Here is a 14,338-nt window from a genome sequence, read left to right as displayed (position 1 = left end):
TATGAAGTTGAAGACGACGAAGACAAACCCGACGGTCCGGCCGATATCCGTCTCAACAGCCGACGCCTTCCCGACCTCCTCCCCGATTTGGTTTCGAGTTGTCGAAAGTCCAGCGGGGCGTCGGCAGTCGGTGGGCTCGGTCCGCTGATGGGTGACGTGGACTTCTGCCACCCGTCCGGCTATTCGTCCCTGGGACAGTCGCAACCGCTCCTCGCCCAGGATGGCCCAAAGAAAAGGGGGAGGAAACCAACCAAACCAAAACGCGAAGGCCCTCCTCGCCCCAGAGGTAGACCTCGAATCCGCCCTCTCCCGGAGCCTTCCTACTGTCGGGGCCTGATGGGATCAGCCGCTGGGGAAAGTAGAAGGGGGCGCGGGAGGGGTCGAGGTCGGGGTAGGAGGGAGGAAGCGCTCGTGGAAATGCACCAAGATATGAGCAAAGCGCACGACCTCCCCTATCAGCAGCACCCGCAGCCACACTTCAGCCAAGAGCGGCACCTCCGACACAATCCGCATGAGCATCACAGACCGCAGCTAGATCACCACCAAATATCGCAACAGCAACAAGGACGTCTCTTGCATCATCCTGTGACCCCCTCCCACCACCAAATGCATCACCAACAACAGCAACACGGTTACCAACAACATGTGCAGCGACCGGCTCAACAGCTGCAACAAGATCCAGGCAGCCCCATCAAGGTACAATAAAATTGAAATACTACACTTTATATATATATGAATGTGTGTGTGTGTGTGTGTGTGTGTGTGTGTGTGTGTGTATATTTATATAATTCAGCCCTGAGATCAAAAATGGTCAAAGGCAGTTCTGTGCAACCAGTAATGTGAGTTTGCCCATCTCCTACTACTATTCTGATTAATAATAAGAATAATAGCGGCACGGCGGTCAACTCGTCAGCGCGTCCGCCCCTCACAGGACAGAGGTCGTGGGTTCAAATCCCGGGTCCTGGCCTTCCTGTGTGGAGTTTGCGTGTTCTCGCCGCGGCTGTGTGGGTTTCCTCCCACATTCCAAAAACATGCATGCTAGCTAAAGTGACCACTCCAAATTGTCCCTAGGTGTCAGTGTGAGCGTGAATGTCCGTCGATTACGATGTGTGCCCTGCGATTGGTCCGCGACCAGTTCAGGGTGTGTAGCCTGCGTACTGCTCGAAGACAGCTGGAATAGGCGCCGGCACGCCCGCGACCCTCGTGCGGAAAAGCGGATTAGAAAATGGATGAATGGATGGATATATCCTGCTCAGGAACGATGACACTGATGTGTTCAAGAAGTGATCGCCATGCGACGGCTTTTCTTGGTGTCGATCCATCTTTCAGGTCACGCACACGCCGGTTTCTGCCGTGCCCCCGTCAGAATCATTGCTGAGGAGCGACTCACTGTCCGGCACGGATCCAGCCCTGTCTGATGGATCCATGGGGTCAGCGGCATCGCTCGGCCCCAGCCCCGGGCCCAGTTCCAACATGGACATCGGCAGAAAGGAGCTCAACCAGACACAGGACAAAATGCATCATGACATTTCTGGAGAGGTATGGACTTCAAATGGAATGTATTCTACTGCATGTGTACAGTGCAATATTGAGTCATCTCCGTAGTGCAGGGGTGTCCAAACGTTTTGGTTGGAGGGCCGCAGCACGAACAATGGACGGAGGAAAATTCTTCCATTTTTCGAAACACGCGAAAGCCGCTCGGGAAAGCTATTGTAGATTGTTTGTATTGGCTCGTCCATTTCATCAGATTTCCGTTAAAGGTGGACTTTTTTCCCAAGTTTTTGGGGGTGGCCAAAAGCCCCCTCTCGCACAGATTAGATCCAGGGCTGCACTTAAAGGTCAATTGTGAAGTAAACTTGGCCAAGCATCTGTTGAGTCAAACCTAGTTCAAGCATACTTTCGTTCATTTGCATTCCATTGATTTATTTTCTTAGAGGCAACCCACCCAGGTTCATAGTTCGACCCGTCGCAACGCGCTTAACAGCGAAAATGCTTTTGCTCGGCAATCTCCGACGGGCGACGTCATTTACAGACTGCCGAGTCGCCCGTCGGCCATCGTACCGCATCGTCGATTGTCCCGTGAACTGCCCTTTGCCAACGTCATCCAGTTCTTGGTCCAAATGCCTCGCCGCCGTGTGGCCGTGCACCACCCCTCGGCCTTGCCCTTGCTTTGAAAAAGGAAGCCGATTGGAAGTGCAAACGCATTTGGAGTCAGTTCAGCAGCAAACGTTTGAAAGCATGACGCGAATGACGACAATGCAGATTTGAATGGACTGGCTGAGTGCAACGTGTGACCAAAGCTGAGAGTTTCTCATCTCCTCTGTCAAATTATTCGCAACAGCTTGAGGGCGAACCGAGCGGCTTTCTCACAGGGGAGTGGCAAAATGGCAAACGGATGGGCTGTGGATGAACGGAGAAAAAAAAATATCAATCTGTGGCTGAGCCGTGATTTATTGAAATATTGATTCATTGATGGATGTATTTATTTATTTTAAAGACACGGAAGACTTGAGAATCAAAAACACTTGATAGTTATGAAAAAAAAAAGCCAATATGGGATCATTTATATGGAACATACAAACAAAACTGCGTGGACCGCTTTGACTTTGTCTTTTGACTTCTGTTCCAATTTCATTGAGTTTGCAGTAAGTTAGCGACACGGTTCTTTTATGCTCGAGACTAAAACATCTGCCGCTCATGTTAGGTCATTTCATTTGGGGAAATACATTTATGGCGTGATTATGATGTCACGGGGTCTCCGTGACCGAGACAAGGATGAAGCCCTTTTCTAGTTTGAACGTTAAATGCGCGACGGATATTTGGTCTTCAAGAAAACCTTTTCTGTTTCGAAAGCGACTCCAACTGTCTTTTCAGAGATGTTCTCATTTGCCGACTTGGTAACCATGGTTATTTTTCCGTACGCGCTGCTGGGAGGGTTGGAGCCCCCGCCCCCAATCTGTAGTTCTGCAATTTTAGGACCATACAGCGCAGCCTTAACAACTCAATAGCCTTTTAATGAACCCAGTAGTAACATTCTCACCGTAGATCAATCCCATTTGAACTCCGTTTGATATGAGGTGACTGTCAACGTGTAGCCTTCTCATTTTCAACATTGAGGAAGTGTATGAAGAATGTCAATTTGCTCCCATACTGCGCCGTTTGTGTAATACGGAGACATGTTTTGAGTTCATCCACATATTTTCCAAAGGATGCCACCAAAATCTTTTCTCATCCCTTTTTTTTTTTTTACTCAATGCTTTTTATTTTTCTGATTACAACACAGATGATGTGGAAGAAAGAAATGGAAGATCCACTAAGCCCCGAAGCCTGGGGCGCTATGCAGAAAATCTCCACTTCTGTAAGTTGCATTGCATGAAAATAAGCCAAGCCGATCCTGATGCGTACGGCTCGTAAAACGGCACGCGCGGGTTGTTTTTCGCTGGGGGAAATTGCGCCATAAATGACTTGAGATTGGAGAAGGGAGAAAACAAACGGATCACATTCGGTGCTAGATTTCCAGCGTAGGATTTGGGGGAAAAAGGAAGCTTTGAGCTGACTGACAGCCAGTTCTCTCTGACTGACAAAAGAGAGGAGAGAGATCACTGTTACCAGGGCAGCCGTTGCCTTGGTTACTGTATTTTTTTTCTTCTTCAAGTGCAAGGGATCCTTGCTGCCACCTGCTGTCTGTTAAGACTTACTACCGATAAGGCAATAACTTGGAAGGTTCTGCCTCGATTACGTTTTTCCTCTCAATTTTACACCTTAAATATGTCTTTTGAAATGTCTTCCACAACGGCGGGACAACGATGAGGAGCAATGTGTTCAGGAATGGGTCGGGGCAGCATTCTGTTTTGTCTACTGATGAGGTTTTTGATCAATGAACTCAACATTTCCCGTCTTGTCGGCATCTAAAAGCACGCTCTGCCGCCATATATGACCGCTGCGACCAAATGTAAGACTGCGTCTTCTTTAACTGGTAGGTGCAGTGTGGAGAAAAGAAAAATCTGTCGTGAGGCGGAGGTGGAACTGTGCGCTGTGGCGTCGTTCATTCGCTGCTATTTGCTCTCAAGATGTGTCGAGAGAATGCCATGTCGTCGTCGAAGGTGGCAGAAGCGCTTCTCGGACGAGTTGATTCTTTTGCTTTCTGTGACGTAAAGCGCCGGTTCGCCAGCTGTGAGCAAATGTACGCCGTCGATCATGGCGGAAATGTGCGCGACTCTCGAGCCAATCGGAGTCCCCCTCCTAGCATTGCTTGACATCCGCGAACAGCCCGCATGCTCGTCTCGACTGGTCCGTGACCCAAAAAAGGTTGGGGGGGGGGGGGCCGCTGACATCAGGAACACCTCCAGGACACGTCTTGTTTTCGTAGCCCTTTTTCACCATAATCGTCGAATGAAAATCGCGAACACACGGGCCAGCGAAATGTGAGACCACGGGATTCGTTTTCCCCACTTTAGACAGAGAAGAAGAAGAAGCGTGCGTTGTCAGGCGGATGAAATGCGACATCACAGTGGGGAGACGCCGCAAACACGTGCGGGTGATGGCGCAGCGGAGCGGGGTGCTGATTCTATTGGAGGACACCGCAGCCGTGTGTTGGACGCACTGGCCGCTGACAATCTCAAGCACTTGGCGCACCCAGGAAAAAGCCCGCCAACAAAAAGATGGATTTGCACATTTTTTTTTCCAGTTTTCTTCATAGTTTGGCCTTGGCGTTGCTCCGCACCGTTCTGTCGTTCTCGTTCTGGTCGTGATAAAAGAGCAACTCAAACGGGACAGCACCGGACTGTAGAATCAGAACACATGCATGAAGAATTGTTCCTTCATTCAATGTAAGCTCAACTTTTTTTTCTCTTCCTCCTCCCCAGGTCGACGAGAAAGCCTTTGATTTCAAAGCCGGTTTCATGTCCTCTTTTTTGGACTTCCTGAAGACGGGCAAAAAACAGCCGGGGCTTGAGCCACTCGAGGACCGATGTGACACCCACCCCTCTCTGAAAGGTGGCATCAGACCCATCACTCCCACGGCGCCACTCTCGCCGCCGCCGCCTCAACCTCAGCCCGCGGGGACGTTCGGCGAGGAGAGGGCGGGCCCGGGGGCGGACCTGGCTCTCAGTAGCTGCCCGAGTCCTTGCAAACCTCTGGACGATGAGCTGAAAGGGAACCTGGAGGCCCTGCCCTCCTTCTCCTCCGATGAGGAAGACTCGGTCAGTAAAAACCAGGACTTGCAGAAGAGCATCTCGTCCGCCATCTCGGCCCTCTACGACACGCCGCACCCTCTGGCCGCCGCCGTGGCCTGCGCCGTGGTCAAAGTGCCGTCGGCTCCCTCTCCCCCGAGCCCGCGGGAGCCCGCGCTCAGCCCCTTGCCTCCCGCCGTGCCCCCCCTCGTCCCCTCGACCGCCACGGCTCAAGGCGAAGTGGGGATGCTCACCTACAGTCAGCTTCACGTTCCCGATGAGAACTTTGTCGCCTCGCTGTCGGACAGAGAAGAGGAAGAAGAGGGCCAAAGTCAGCCGAGAGGGGAACGCCGGGAGGAGGAGGAGCAAGAGGAGGGAGGGGGAGGAGTCGGAGGCAAAACGGCCACCGAGCGCGAAATGAAGAGCGAGCCGCAGCAAGAGCGAGAGGTGACCAAAGCGGACGGACCGTGTGAAGGACGGACGTCGTCGGCGGCGGCTTCTCAAGTCGAAGGTAATCCAAAAGAAGTCGCCTTGTCTTTTCTTAAGGGAGGGAAATGCCCTCCGCTGTCAATCCTGACGCCATGTGGGACTCGTGCGTCTCATTTGGAGGCTAATTGCCTCTCTTTTCCTCACAAACCACCTGGTCATCTGCTCTCAAAGCGTTTGAGCTTAGCAGCATTCAAGAGGCTTTGAAATCGAGTTCACGCGTTGCCAAACGCTGCACCATTAAGATCATGTGCCAAGTGGCTTGGCACCGGCCACGCGGCCGTGCTGTTGCACGATGGGACTCGGAAATTGGCTTTGAGGGATTCGCTTGATATTTGCAGGGGGGGGGGGACGCACATCCGGCATAGCGATCGCGAGCCACTTGTACTGCGGCCTCAAAGCTTTGGGATGTTTTTCGAAGAACGCTAACCCCTCCCATTTTCATGGAACGTGGAATGTTAATCAGTGTCTTTTAGAAAGACATTTTGGGGCTCCTTTCTTTAGAATGATGAGCGCCACCGATAGGCGGCTTGTTGCCATTTGCGGCCCGCCGGCGAGTGTCCACTGCCTCTTGTCGCAAAGTGTAGCGCAGCCCGACAAAGTAAAAGGCGGCAAAGCGACGGCGCGACTTTGGTTTTGCATTCCCTGATCCCCCCGCCTCCCTCCCTCCCTGCGTTCCAGATTCCCCAGCAGGCGCTGCGCCGGCTCCGGCTCCGCCGTCGGCGTCACCCTCCGTTTCCCCGACACCACCCAGCTCGTCTTCGCCATCGCCGCTCCCTCCCGCGCGCACGTCCGTCTCGGCAAGCTGGATCCGGCAGGACGAAGAGGCGGATCCCCCTTCGCCTCCCCGCAAACGGCAGCGGGTGCCCGACCAAGCGACGGCGGCGGCGACGGCGGGCACCTCCCCGCCCCCCTCCGCCTCCCCTCCCGCCATCCCCTCGCCCCCTCTCTCCAACCTGGCCCAGAGCCACTCGGTGGCCCCTCCTTCCACAACGCCTCCGCCGTCGTGCTCCGACCAGGACCAGGAGCCCGAGGCCGGGCGGGCCTCCCCCTCCTCCCCCTCCTCGCCGTCAACCTCTTCCCCGTCCCCTCCTTGCTCGCCGCCGCCCTCGCCCCCGACCCCGGAGGAGGCGCCGGCATCGCAGAGGCTCGCCGCCCTGCACCTGGCCAAGAAGCAGGCCGATGCCGCCATCGCGGGGCAGAGCGAGGAGGAGGACAGCGAGAGCGGAGGCGAGGGCATCTTCCGCGAACGGGATGAGTTTGTGATCCGGACGGAGGACATCGGGACGCTCAAGGTGAGTTCCTGCGCTCTTGGCCCCGCCCGTACCTGGAAAATAAAAGGACCGGCGCCCGTTGTTTGTTGGCACCGTCAGATGGCTTTGCAGACGGGTCGGGAGCCGCCGCCGATCTGGAGAGTGCAAAAAGCCCTGCTCCAGAAATTCAGCCCTGAGATCAAAGATGGCCAAAGGCAGTTCTGTGCCACCAGCAATGTGAGTTTGCCCATCGACGACCGCGACTATTTCTTCTTCTTCTTCTTCTTCTTCTTATCATTCTTACGGCACGGCGGTCGACCGGTGAGCGCGTCGGCCTCGCAGCGCGGAGGTGCAGGCTTCGGTTCCGGCCTCCGTGTGTGCACCCCGTGCCTGCGTGGCTTTTCTCCGGGTACTCCGCTTTCCTCCCACAATCCCAAAACACGCACGGCGTGTTCATGGACCACTCCAAGTGGTCCCGAGGTGTGAGTGGCAGCGCAGATGGCTGTTTGTCCGTGCGATGCCATGGGCCGGCGACCCGTTCAGATAGCGATATTACCCAAACGGTATGAAGGGAATGTCTGCTTTTCTTCCCAATGTCTCTTCCCACAGTATCTGGGTTACTTCGGCGATGCCAAAATGCGATACCAGCGTTTGTACGTGAAGTTCCTGGAGAACGTCAACAAGAAAGACTACGTTCGAGTGTGTTCCAGAAAGCCGTGGCACAGAACCGCCCTGACTTTGCGGTAAGTCCTGCGTCTGCGTGCGGGCCCCCCGTCGGCTCCGCTCCGGCAAAAGCTTTGCACTTTTTCTGGACAGCGCAGCCGTTTCAGAACGCCGTCGTACCCGTGAGCGCCCCCCGCCCCCAGTCCGACCGACTGTGGGCGACGCAAAATTAGCCGTGGGTGCCCGCCGCGCAATTTTAGATGCAGAACAACCCCTGTTGATGTCCGGTCCAGTATGTGCGATGGTCCAACGGCGGAACAATCGCCTCAGATATGGGGGGGAAACGTCAGTCGTCGAAGTAGAACCGGACAACTCCGTGTTTCTTGTTCAGTCTGTCCGTCTTTGCTTCCCGCCAGGCGCCAGTCGCTACCAAAACAACTAGCCACCGCTCACAATCCAACGCCGCCCGGGGTGGAGCGAGACGACGGGGACAAAGAGAAGGAGCCCAAGGAGAAGAAAGAGCGGGATCGACGGGAGAAAGCGGAAAAGGGGCAAAAAGAACGCCAGCGGAAGGAAAAGGTGGAGAGAGAAAAAAGGGAGACGGAGAAACGGGAGAGGGAGCGCAGAGAAAGATGCGGGAGAGAGCGGGAGACTGCGGAAAAAGGCCAACGAAATGAGCCGAAGGACGGGGAGAAAGAACCAGACAAAACAGCCAGCCTCAAGGGGGAGCGTGAACGGAGCGACGACCGGCAGAGAGAAGCCGAGAGGGACCCCAAAGAGAGCGAGAAGAGGAGCGAAGAGGAACGCGACACGCCGGCCAACCAAAGGAAGCCGCGGGAGAGCCAAGGCGAGGTGCCCGAGAAACAGGAGAGGCCCAAGCCCGCGAAGGACGGGCTCGAGGAGAAAGAGAGGGCGGGGCCGCAAACGGGGGGCGCCGACGGGGGCCCACGCAAGGAAAGAGAAAAGGAGGCGGGCGGATGCGCAGGAGCAAGGCACGTCCCGGAGGTCGGGAGAGGAGCGCTGCAGTGCGCGCGAGCCGCCCACAAGAAAAGAGGCGTTGAGAAGAAGACGACGCTGCGCTCCAGAGGCGCCGCGTCACCGGACCGGACGGAGCCTCCTTCCAAGAAGACCAAGAAGTGGACCGAGGATTTGCCGTCCTCCTCATCGGAATCCGATTCGTCACTCCCCAGCGAAGACGAAGGTCAGTGTCTGGCAGGGGGGGGGTGGACGGCCGAGCTCAGCGACGTCGCTTTCTCCTTTCAGGACCCCTGCGGCTTGGACTCAATAGCCGAGCCATGAGAGAGATGTTTCGGAGCTACGTGGAGATGTTGGTCAGCACGGCGCTGGACCCCGACATGATCCGAGCCCTGGAGGACACCGACGGTGAGAACGCGCGTCGGCAGATGCAAATGGCCCCTGGGCCGTCCGTAGTTTGGACGCCGCCGAGATAAGTGGCCATCATTTTGACGAGGACGTCCGCGCACGCTTCGCTTGATGGGCTCAAATGTCATTTTGGAACGTCGCCTCCTTAGATGAGTTGTACCTGCCGCCCATGAGGAAGATCGACAGTCTGCTGAACGAGCGCAAGAAAAGGTTGTTGAGGAGAGTCGGCATGAGCGCTCAGCACCAGGTAAATGGTCGGGTTCCCAACAACGGGGGCCGCCCGAGGGGAAGCTCCACTTTTTTTCTGTTGTCTGCGCCGCCAGGAGGCTCTTCAGATCTTTCCGAAAATGACGGCGGACGCGCTGGAATCGGGAACTGTCAAAGTTCGACTCAACGGGGAGGGTTACAACCGCAAAACTCTCAACCGCGGCAAGAGGAGCATTCCTAAGCAACAAGTAAGTGCCACTGCTGCCATGGCAACAACAGCTTTCTTCTCGCCGTTGCTACGCCGGCCGATCGCCGCTCAAACCAACGCTCCGAGAACGACTTCTTTGATCGGAATCTGCGTTGCGCCCCTGCGTCCGCTCTGTCGCTCGTCTCTTTCCGCTGGGCCCCGAACGGGACGCCCGTTCCCCCGTGGTCACGTGACAACAGCGTCACCTCGAATGCGGGACTTTGTTTTCCACGCCAACTGTGACTTTTGCCCGTCGCCAAAAGCACGGCGCAGTTGTCGCATGAGCGCAGTGACGATGGCAAAGGTCAAACGCGGCGGCGTCCGATGAAAATGACCTGTCTCTTTCCAGGATCTGAAGCTCTCTCTTGAAACATGCCGCGTCTACAGCCTCTATCATTCCCTTCACCACTACAAGTATCACACCTTCCTGCATTGCAAGAAGGAGGTAAGAGCGCTGCCGCCGCCGCTTTGCGCTCAAATAAACGAAGCCGACCCAATCGGTTCTCCTTTGTCACGAGCTGCAACTGAACTTCAGTCACACCATAGGAGACGGGATTTGGTTACGCCGGAAGGCGCCGAAATTCCTGCCAGCTCCCGTGAGAAGCTCACGGGAGGACGTCCGAAACATCGGCGCCAAGTGACACGACGAAAAGACGAACGCTAGCAAATACCAATACAAGGGATGTTTGTTACTCTTCTGCAGACGGCCAGCATCGAGCAGGCGGCGGACGACCCGGGCCAGGAGGAGGTGGTGCAGCAGTGCATGGCCAACCACGGCTGGCTGGAGAGCCTCTTCGATTCCTTCATGGAGCTGCTCGGCCTCGGCGGCAAAGCCTGAAAAGACCAAAAAAGGGGGGACCTCCCTCCGTCCGGCCGCTCAACCCGCACGCCAGAGCAAAATCCCTGGACGCATCGAGGAAGGCGTTGTGGATTGATTTGAGGGACGTCTCGCTCCAAATATGTTGATTTCAAGGAAAATGACACCTTGTGAATTTGCAAGTGAATGTGAAGGATGTGAGGGGAGCGACCATCGCGTGGCCGGCACCCCCCGAACAGGAATTCAGCAAGTGTGCACACACGCTGTCGATAGACGGTTGGCATTCATAACCCCGGTTTGGATCATTTATACGACGGCATTTGTGGAAGAAAAAAAAAAAGAAGCTCATCCTAAAGGGATTGATGGCTGTAAATCATTTTGGGACCACGTGTATGTTTTCAAAGGGGCATCGAAAAAATGGCCCACCTGTCATGTTTGCTTCTCGCGGCTAAAACTCGCTTTCGGGTGACGATGGAATCGTTTCCCTCGTTTCGACCCGGCTCAGTCTGAAAGCGATTGAGATGATTTATTTTTGCTCTTCAAAAGACAACCGCAGAGAGGATTTTACACGTGGAGAAACAAGAAGTCCAAAAAAAGCAAACTTTCTTCAAGGAAGCGTGACACGGAATGATCCAAACGCTCAAATGTCCGTGTTTCATGTGTGTCCCTTTTTAGCTGTCTGTTGTTGAGATTTGCCATCGTTTGACCTCTCGGAGGAGATTATTGCAGAGCATATTGTTATGAGGTGTAAATAGTGTACAGCTTCTTCATTCTCAGCTTTCCAGTTCTTCTGTACATGAAATTCCTGTGTTTGACTCAAGTCAATAAAAGCGTTCGAATGACACGTTGACGATGGTCATTCTCTCTGGCTCGCTCTCAGTCATTTTACATGCGACCATAATACAACGGTGCCTTGAGATACGAGTGTCCCCCACCGCCCTCCACAAGCACACACGTTTCAGGGAGGCCAGAGCCGGAAATGAACCCGGTACCTCTGCACTGTGAGGTCGACGCGCGAACCACTGGACCCCCGGGCCGCCTACACACACACTTGAAAATGAAAAATGCAAATGCTAAGTTCCCTGCATGTCCATAATGGATAATAACCGATTTTTCCTGAATCAAGACTATTGTAATTAGTACAGGGATGTAAATTGCATCCAAGAGGCAGTGCTCGGTCTTCCCATTTGCTTGAGATCGATGGTTGAGAAGCGCGCTAGCGTCATGACCCGATTCACCTCCATCCCAGTCACAAAATGAGGACAACCAGCAGTTGGCTCCACGATGCGCCACCTGAAAGGCCTTCGTAAAGCGCGCCCCCTCGTGGAGTAATGGGTTAACACGGACACACAGGATCGTTAGACCACAGCTGTCAAACTCAGGTCCTGGAGGGCCGCTGTCCTGCATGTTTTCCAAGTCTCCCTGTTGCAACACACCTGATTCAAATGAACAGGTTCAATGTCAAGCTTCCGCAGAGCTTGCTGATGATCTGATCATTTGAATCAGGTGTGTTGCAACTGGGAGACTTGGAAAACATGCAGGACAACGGCCCTCCAGGGCCAGAGTTCGACACCTGTGCTGTAAAGCTTTCGCATTCTCTCGATCCGTATAGAATGATATCGTCACACACTGTACACAGAGCTTTACCAGTGACATCGAGCTTTTTCACGAAATCCGACACAAGCACAGACAATGGTTCCTCTTTACTGGTTCCTACTGGGGACACTGTCAGCTTTCTATCCAACCAGTCCCATTGAAACTTGTTTTTCAGATCCGCATCTATCTGACACACGTTAGCTTCGTCACGAGTCTCGATAACATTCGGCATTTGTTTCATACAGACTACATACACGAGTAATTTCAATACACGACATCCCTCGTGCAAAACCATTCAGAATTCGCGGAAAAGGGGTTTAGGAAGGCAAACACGGATTGGTTGTGATTCTGCATTTGCCGATTTAGCGACCAATCAAAACAAGGAAGACATTGGTTTTAGCCCATATACGAAGTAACGACAAACTAACGCTTCGCGAGAAAAAACGGTATTCAAAATGGATGCTTGCAAACTTTATTTGTAAACATTACGAGTCCTTTGTCTGCCGAAGACAAGTAAGTCCGGCAGCCCAGAAATAACACCAGACCCTACCCCCATACCCCCTAAAATTTTCTCAACGGATTTGGAACAATATAAAAAAGGTCCATTTTGACTGGAAAAAAAGCGGAATCCCGCCAAAAAGCGGAAAATTCTCATCCCTGTATTACTTTTGTTAAAGCAACACATTGATTAAAACGTTCCAAATACTTTAAAACAAGTTCAGACGTCGCAGAAGAGTCCTGGTAAGATGCTGCCATTTTATAGTGCGTAGACAACAACGTCGACCAGGAGTTGCTTGAGTTGGCGCTGGCACAAATGAAATGAATGCAATCATTCACAGTGAACCTTAATTGTGTACCAACATTCGGCGGGCCGGATTAAATAGACCAACGGGCCGGATCTGGCCCGCGGGCTGTAGTTTGCCCACCACTGAAATAGAGGATGGTATTTCAACAAAAATGTTCAATTTTGTTGATAAAATTAATGGTTTTAAGGCTTTAAAATCTCTAAAACCCATTAGCTTCCGGGGGCTTTGCCCCCTGGGCCCCCATCCGGGGCGTTGCCCCATGGACCCTGCGGCCCCCAGACCCCCGGCTGATTTTCAGATTTTTTTCACCACTCTCATCCCTGGTAATCAAAGGACAACTACTGTGCTTAGTAGATGCATGCACTGCACGATAAATCATGTGATGGTTTTGTTGATCTCTGCTGGTCACACGGCTGTTACATTGCTGATCTGTTTAGTGGTGCTTGTAAACAGCAGACCGGAATAGATCACTTCACACGTAAACAAGTGAACATGAGTCTTCATTTGGAGTGATTTCATTTCTAATGACGAAAAGGTCTCCATGTACACCTGGTCACTGTCTGTGTGATCTGAGGCTGGCTACCATAATAAATATGCAATATATACCTGACTTTGAACAAACCGACAGAGGCCATCTGACAAGTAAGGGGTGGATGTGTAGTTGTCACAACACTAAAATTCAGACTTGCATAGTATAATTGCATAAAATTAGTCAGTAAAACATTGGAACAATACCATTGGGGAAAAAAACAAAAACATCAACAGCAGTGGAATAAAAAAATGACAAAATATCTGGAGCAAATGAATGAAAATGATGTTCCCTCTTAATAAAATAAAGTGGTTTCTAAAGCACTTTAACAGCAAAGTTTTAATCTAAAATGGTGCACTGCTACCCTCTGTTGGCGTTTTGCCTCATTACCACTCAAGTGCTTGCAGTTTAAAAGGGCAGGTGTATCAGACCCAGATCAGCCCCTCCCAATGAAAAAACGTGATCAAACCACATAAGACAACCTTGTCACTACATGTATTAATTATAATAGACGACCCAAGTCATTCTTGGACATTGAGTTTAAAATTGTTGAAAACAGTCTGAATATTCGCATCCGCGAATGCCAAAACATGAGTATGATGCATGGCGGGAGTCACCAAGCTTTTTGAAAGTGAGAGCTACTTCTAGTGCACTAATTAATGCAAAGGGCTACCAGTTTGATACACACTTCTGAAATTACAAATGGCAATAATTATCACAATGATGTAACATGAGGTGTGTTCACACGGCACACATTTGCTCCGGTGCTGCACCGATGTATTTTGTTGCGATATATCTTACACCGGAGCAAATTTTGTGGAGCGGTCACACGTACAAAGCCGCTGAGCGTTAACTCCGGCGTAGCGCTGGTGCAGCCCCACTTGCGGTCACACGGCAGTTTCTGCAGCAGAGCAAAACGATAGAAAACAAAAAGAGCTGCCGTGTTGGTTCTTTTTAAAACATACAACTCAAGCAACTGCTGTACAGGCACGTCCTTCTCGTTCTCGGTCTCCGTGCCTTCTGCTCGAGAGTCGTTCAGTGACCGCCCCCTGAAAACGTAAATCAACGATGACTTCAATGACATGCAGAAAAGCAAACATAAAATGCGCCAAACAGAAAATCAAGAGAGGAAATCACAAAATAAATTCTATTGGAGGGGGGGGGGGGGGGGGACACCACA

General features: G+C 52.6%; 2 protein-coding genes across 2 annotated transcripts in view; both read left to right on the top strand.

The window, feature by feature from the left end:
* LOC109524739 (proline-rich protein 12-like) overlaps window positions 1–148 on the top strand; it is a 15,759-nt gene extending 15,611 nt beyond the window's left edge. Inside the window, exon 7 of the mRNA XM_019884802.1 lies at window positions 60–148. Within this exon, the coding sequence (XP_019740361.1) occupies window positions 60–148 (89 nt within the window). The remainder of the gene's footprint in view (window positions 1–59) is intronic.
* On the top strand, window positions 22–11,071 carry LOC109524743 (proline-rich protein 12-like). Its single transcript, XM_019884818.1, has 13 exons — window positions 22–696; window positions 1,330–1,539; window positions 3,284–3,358; window positions 4,866–5,682; window positions 6,339–6,952; window positions 7,031–7,147; window positions 7,520–7,653; window positions 7,990–8,774; window positions 8,837–8,956; window positions 9,106–9,203; window positions 9,280–9,411; window positions 9,760–9,855; window positions 10,114–11,071. The coding sequence occupies exons 1-13, from the start codon at window positions 148–150 to the stop codon at window positions 10,246–10,248; spliced, it is 3,882 nt and encodes a 1,293-aa protein (XP_019740377.1). The 5' UTR covers window positions 22–147; the 3' UTR covers window positions 10,249–11,071.
* Window positions 11,072–14,338: the final 3,267 nt, after the last annotated feature.

This window comes from Hippocampus comes, unplaced genomic scaffold (assembly GCF_001891065.2).
Source record: "Hippocampus comes isolate QL1 unplaced genomic scaffold, H_comes_QL1_v1.1 scaffold46, whole genome shotgun sequence".
NCBI lineage: Eukaryota > Metazoa > Chordata > Actinopteri > Syngnathiformes > Syngnathidae > Hippocampus > Hippocampus comes.
The sequence above is the reverse complement of the archived record's forward strand: the minus strand, read 5'-3'. Positions and strand labels throughout refer to the sequence as shown.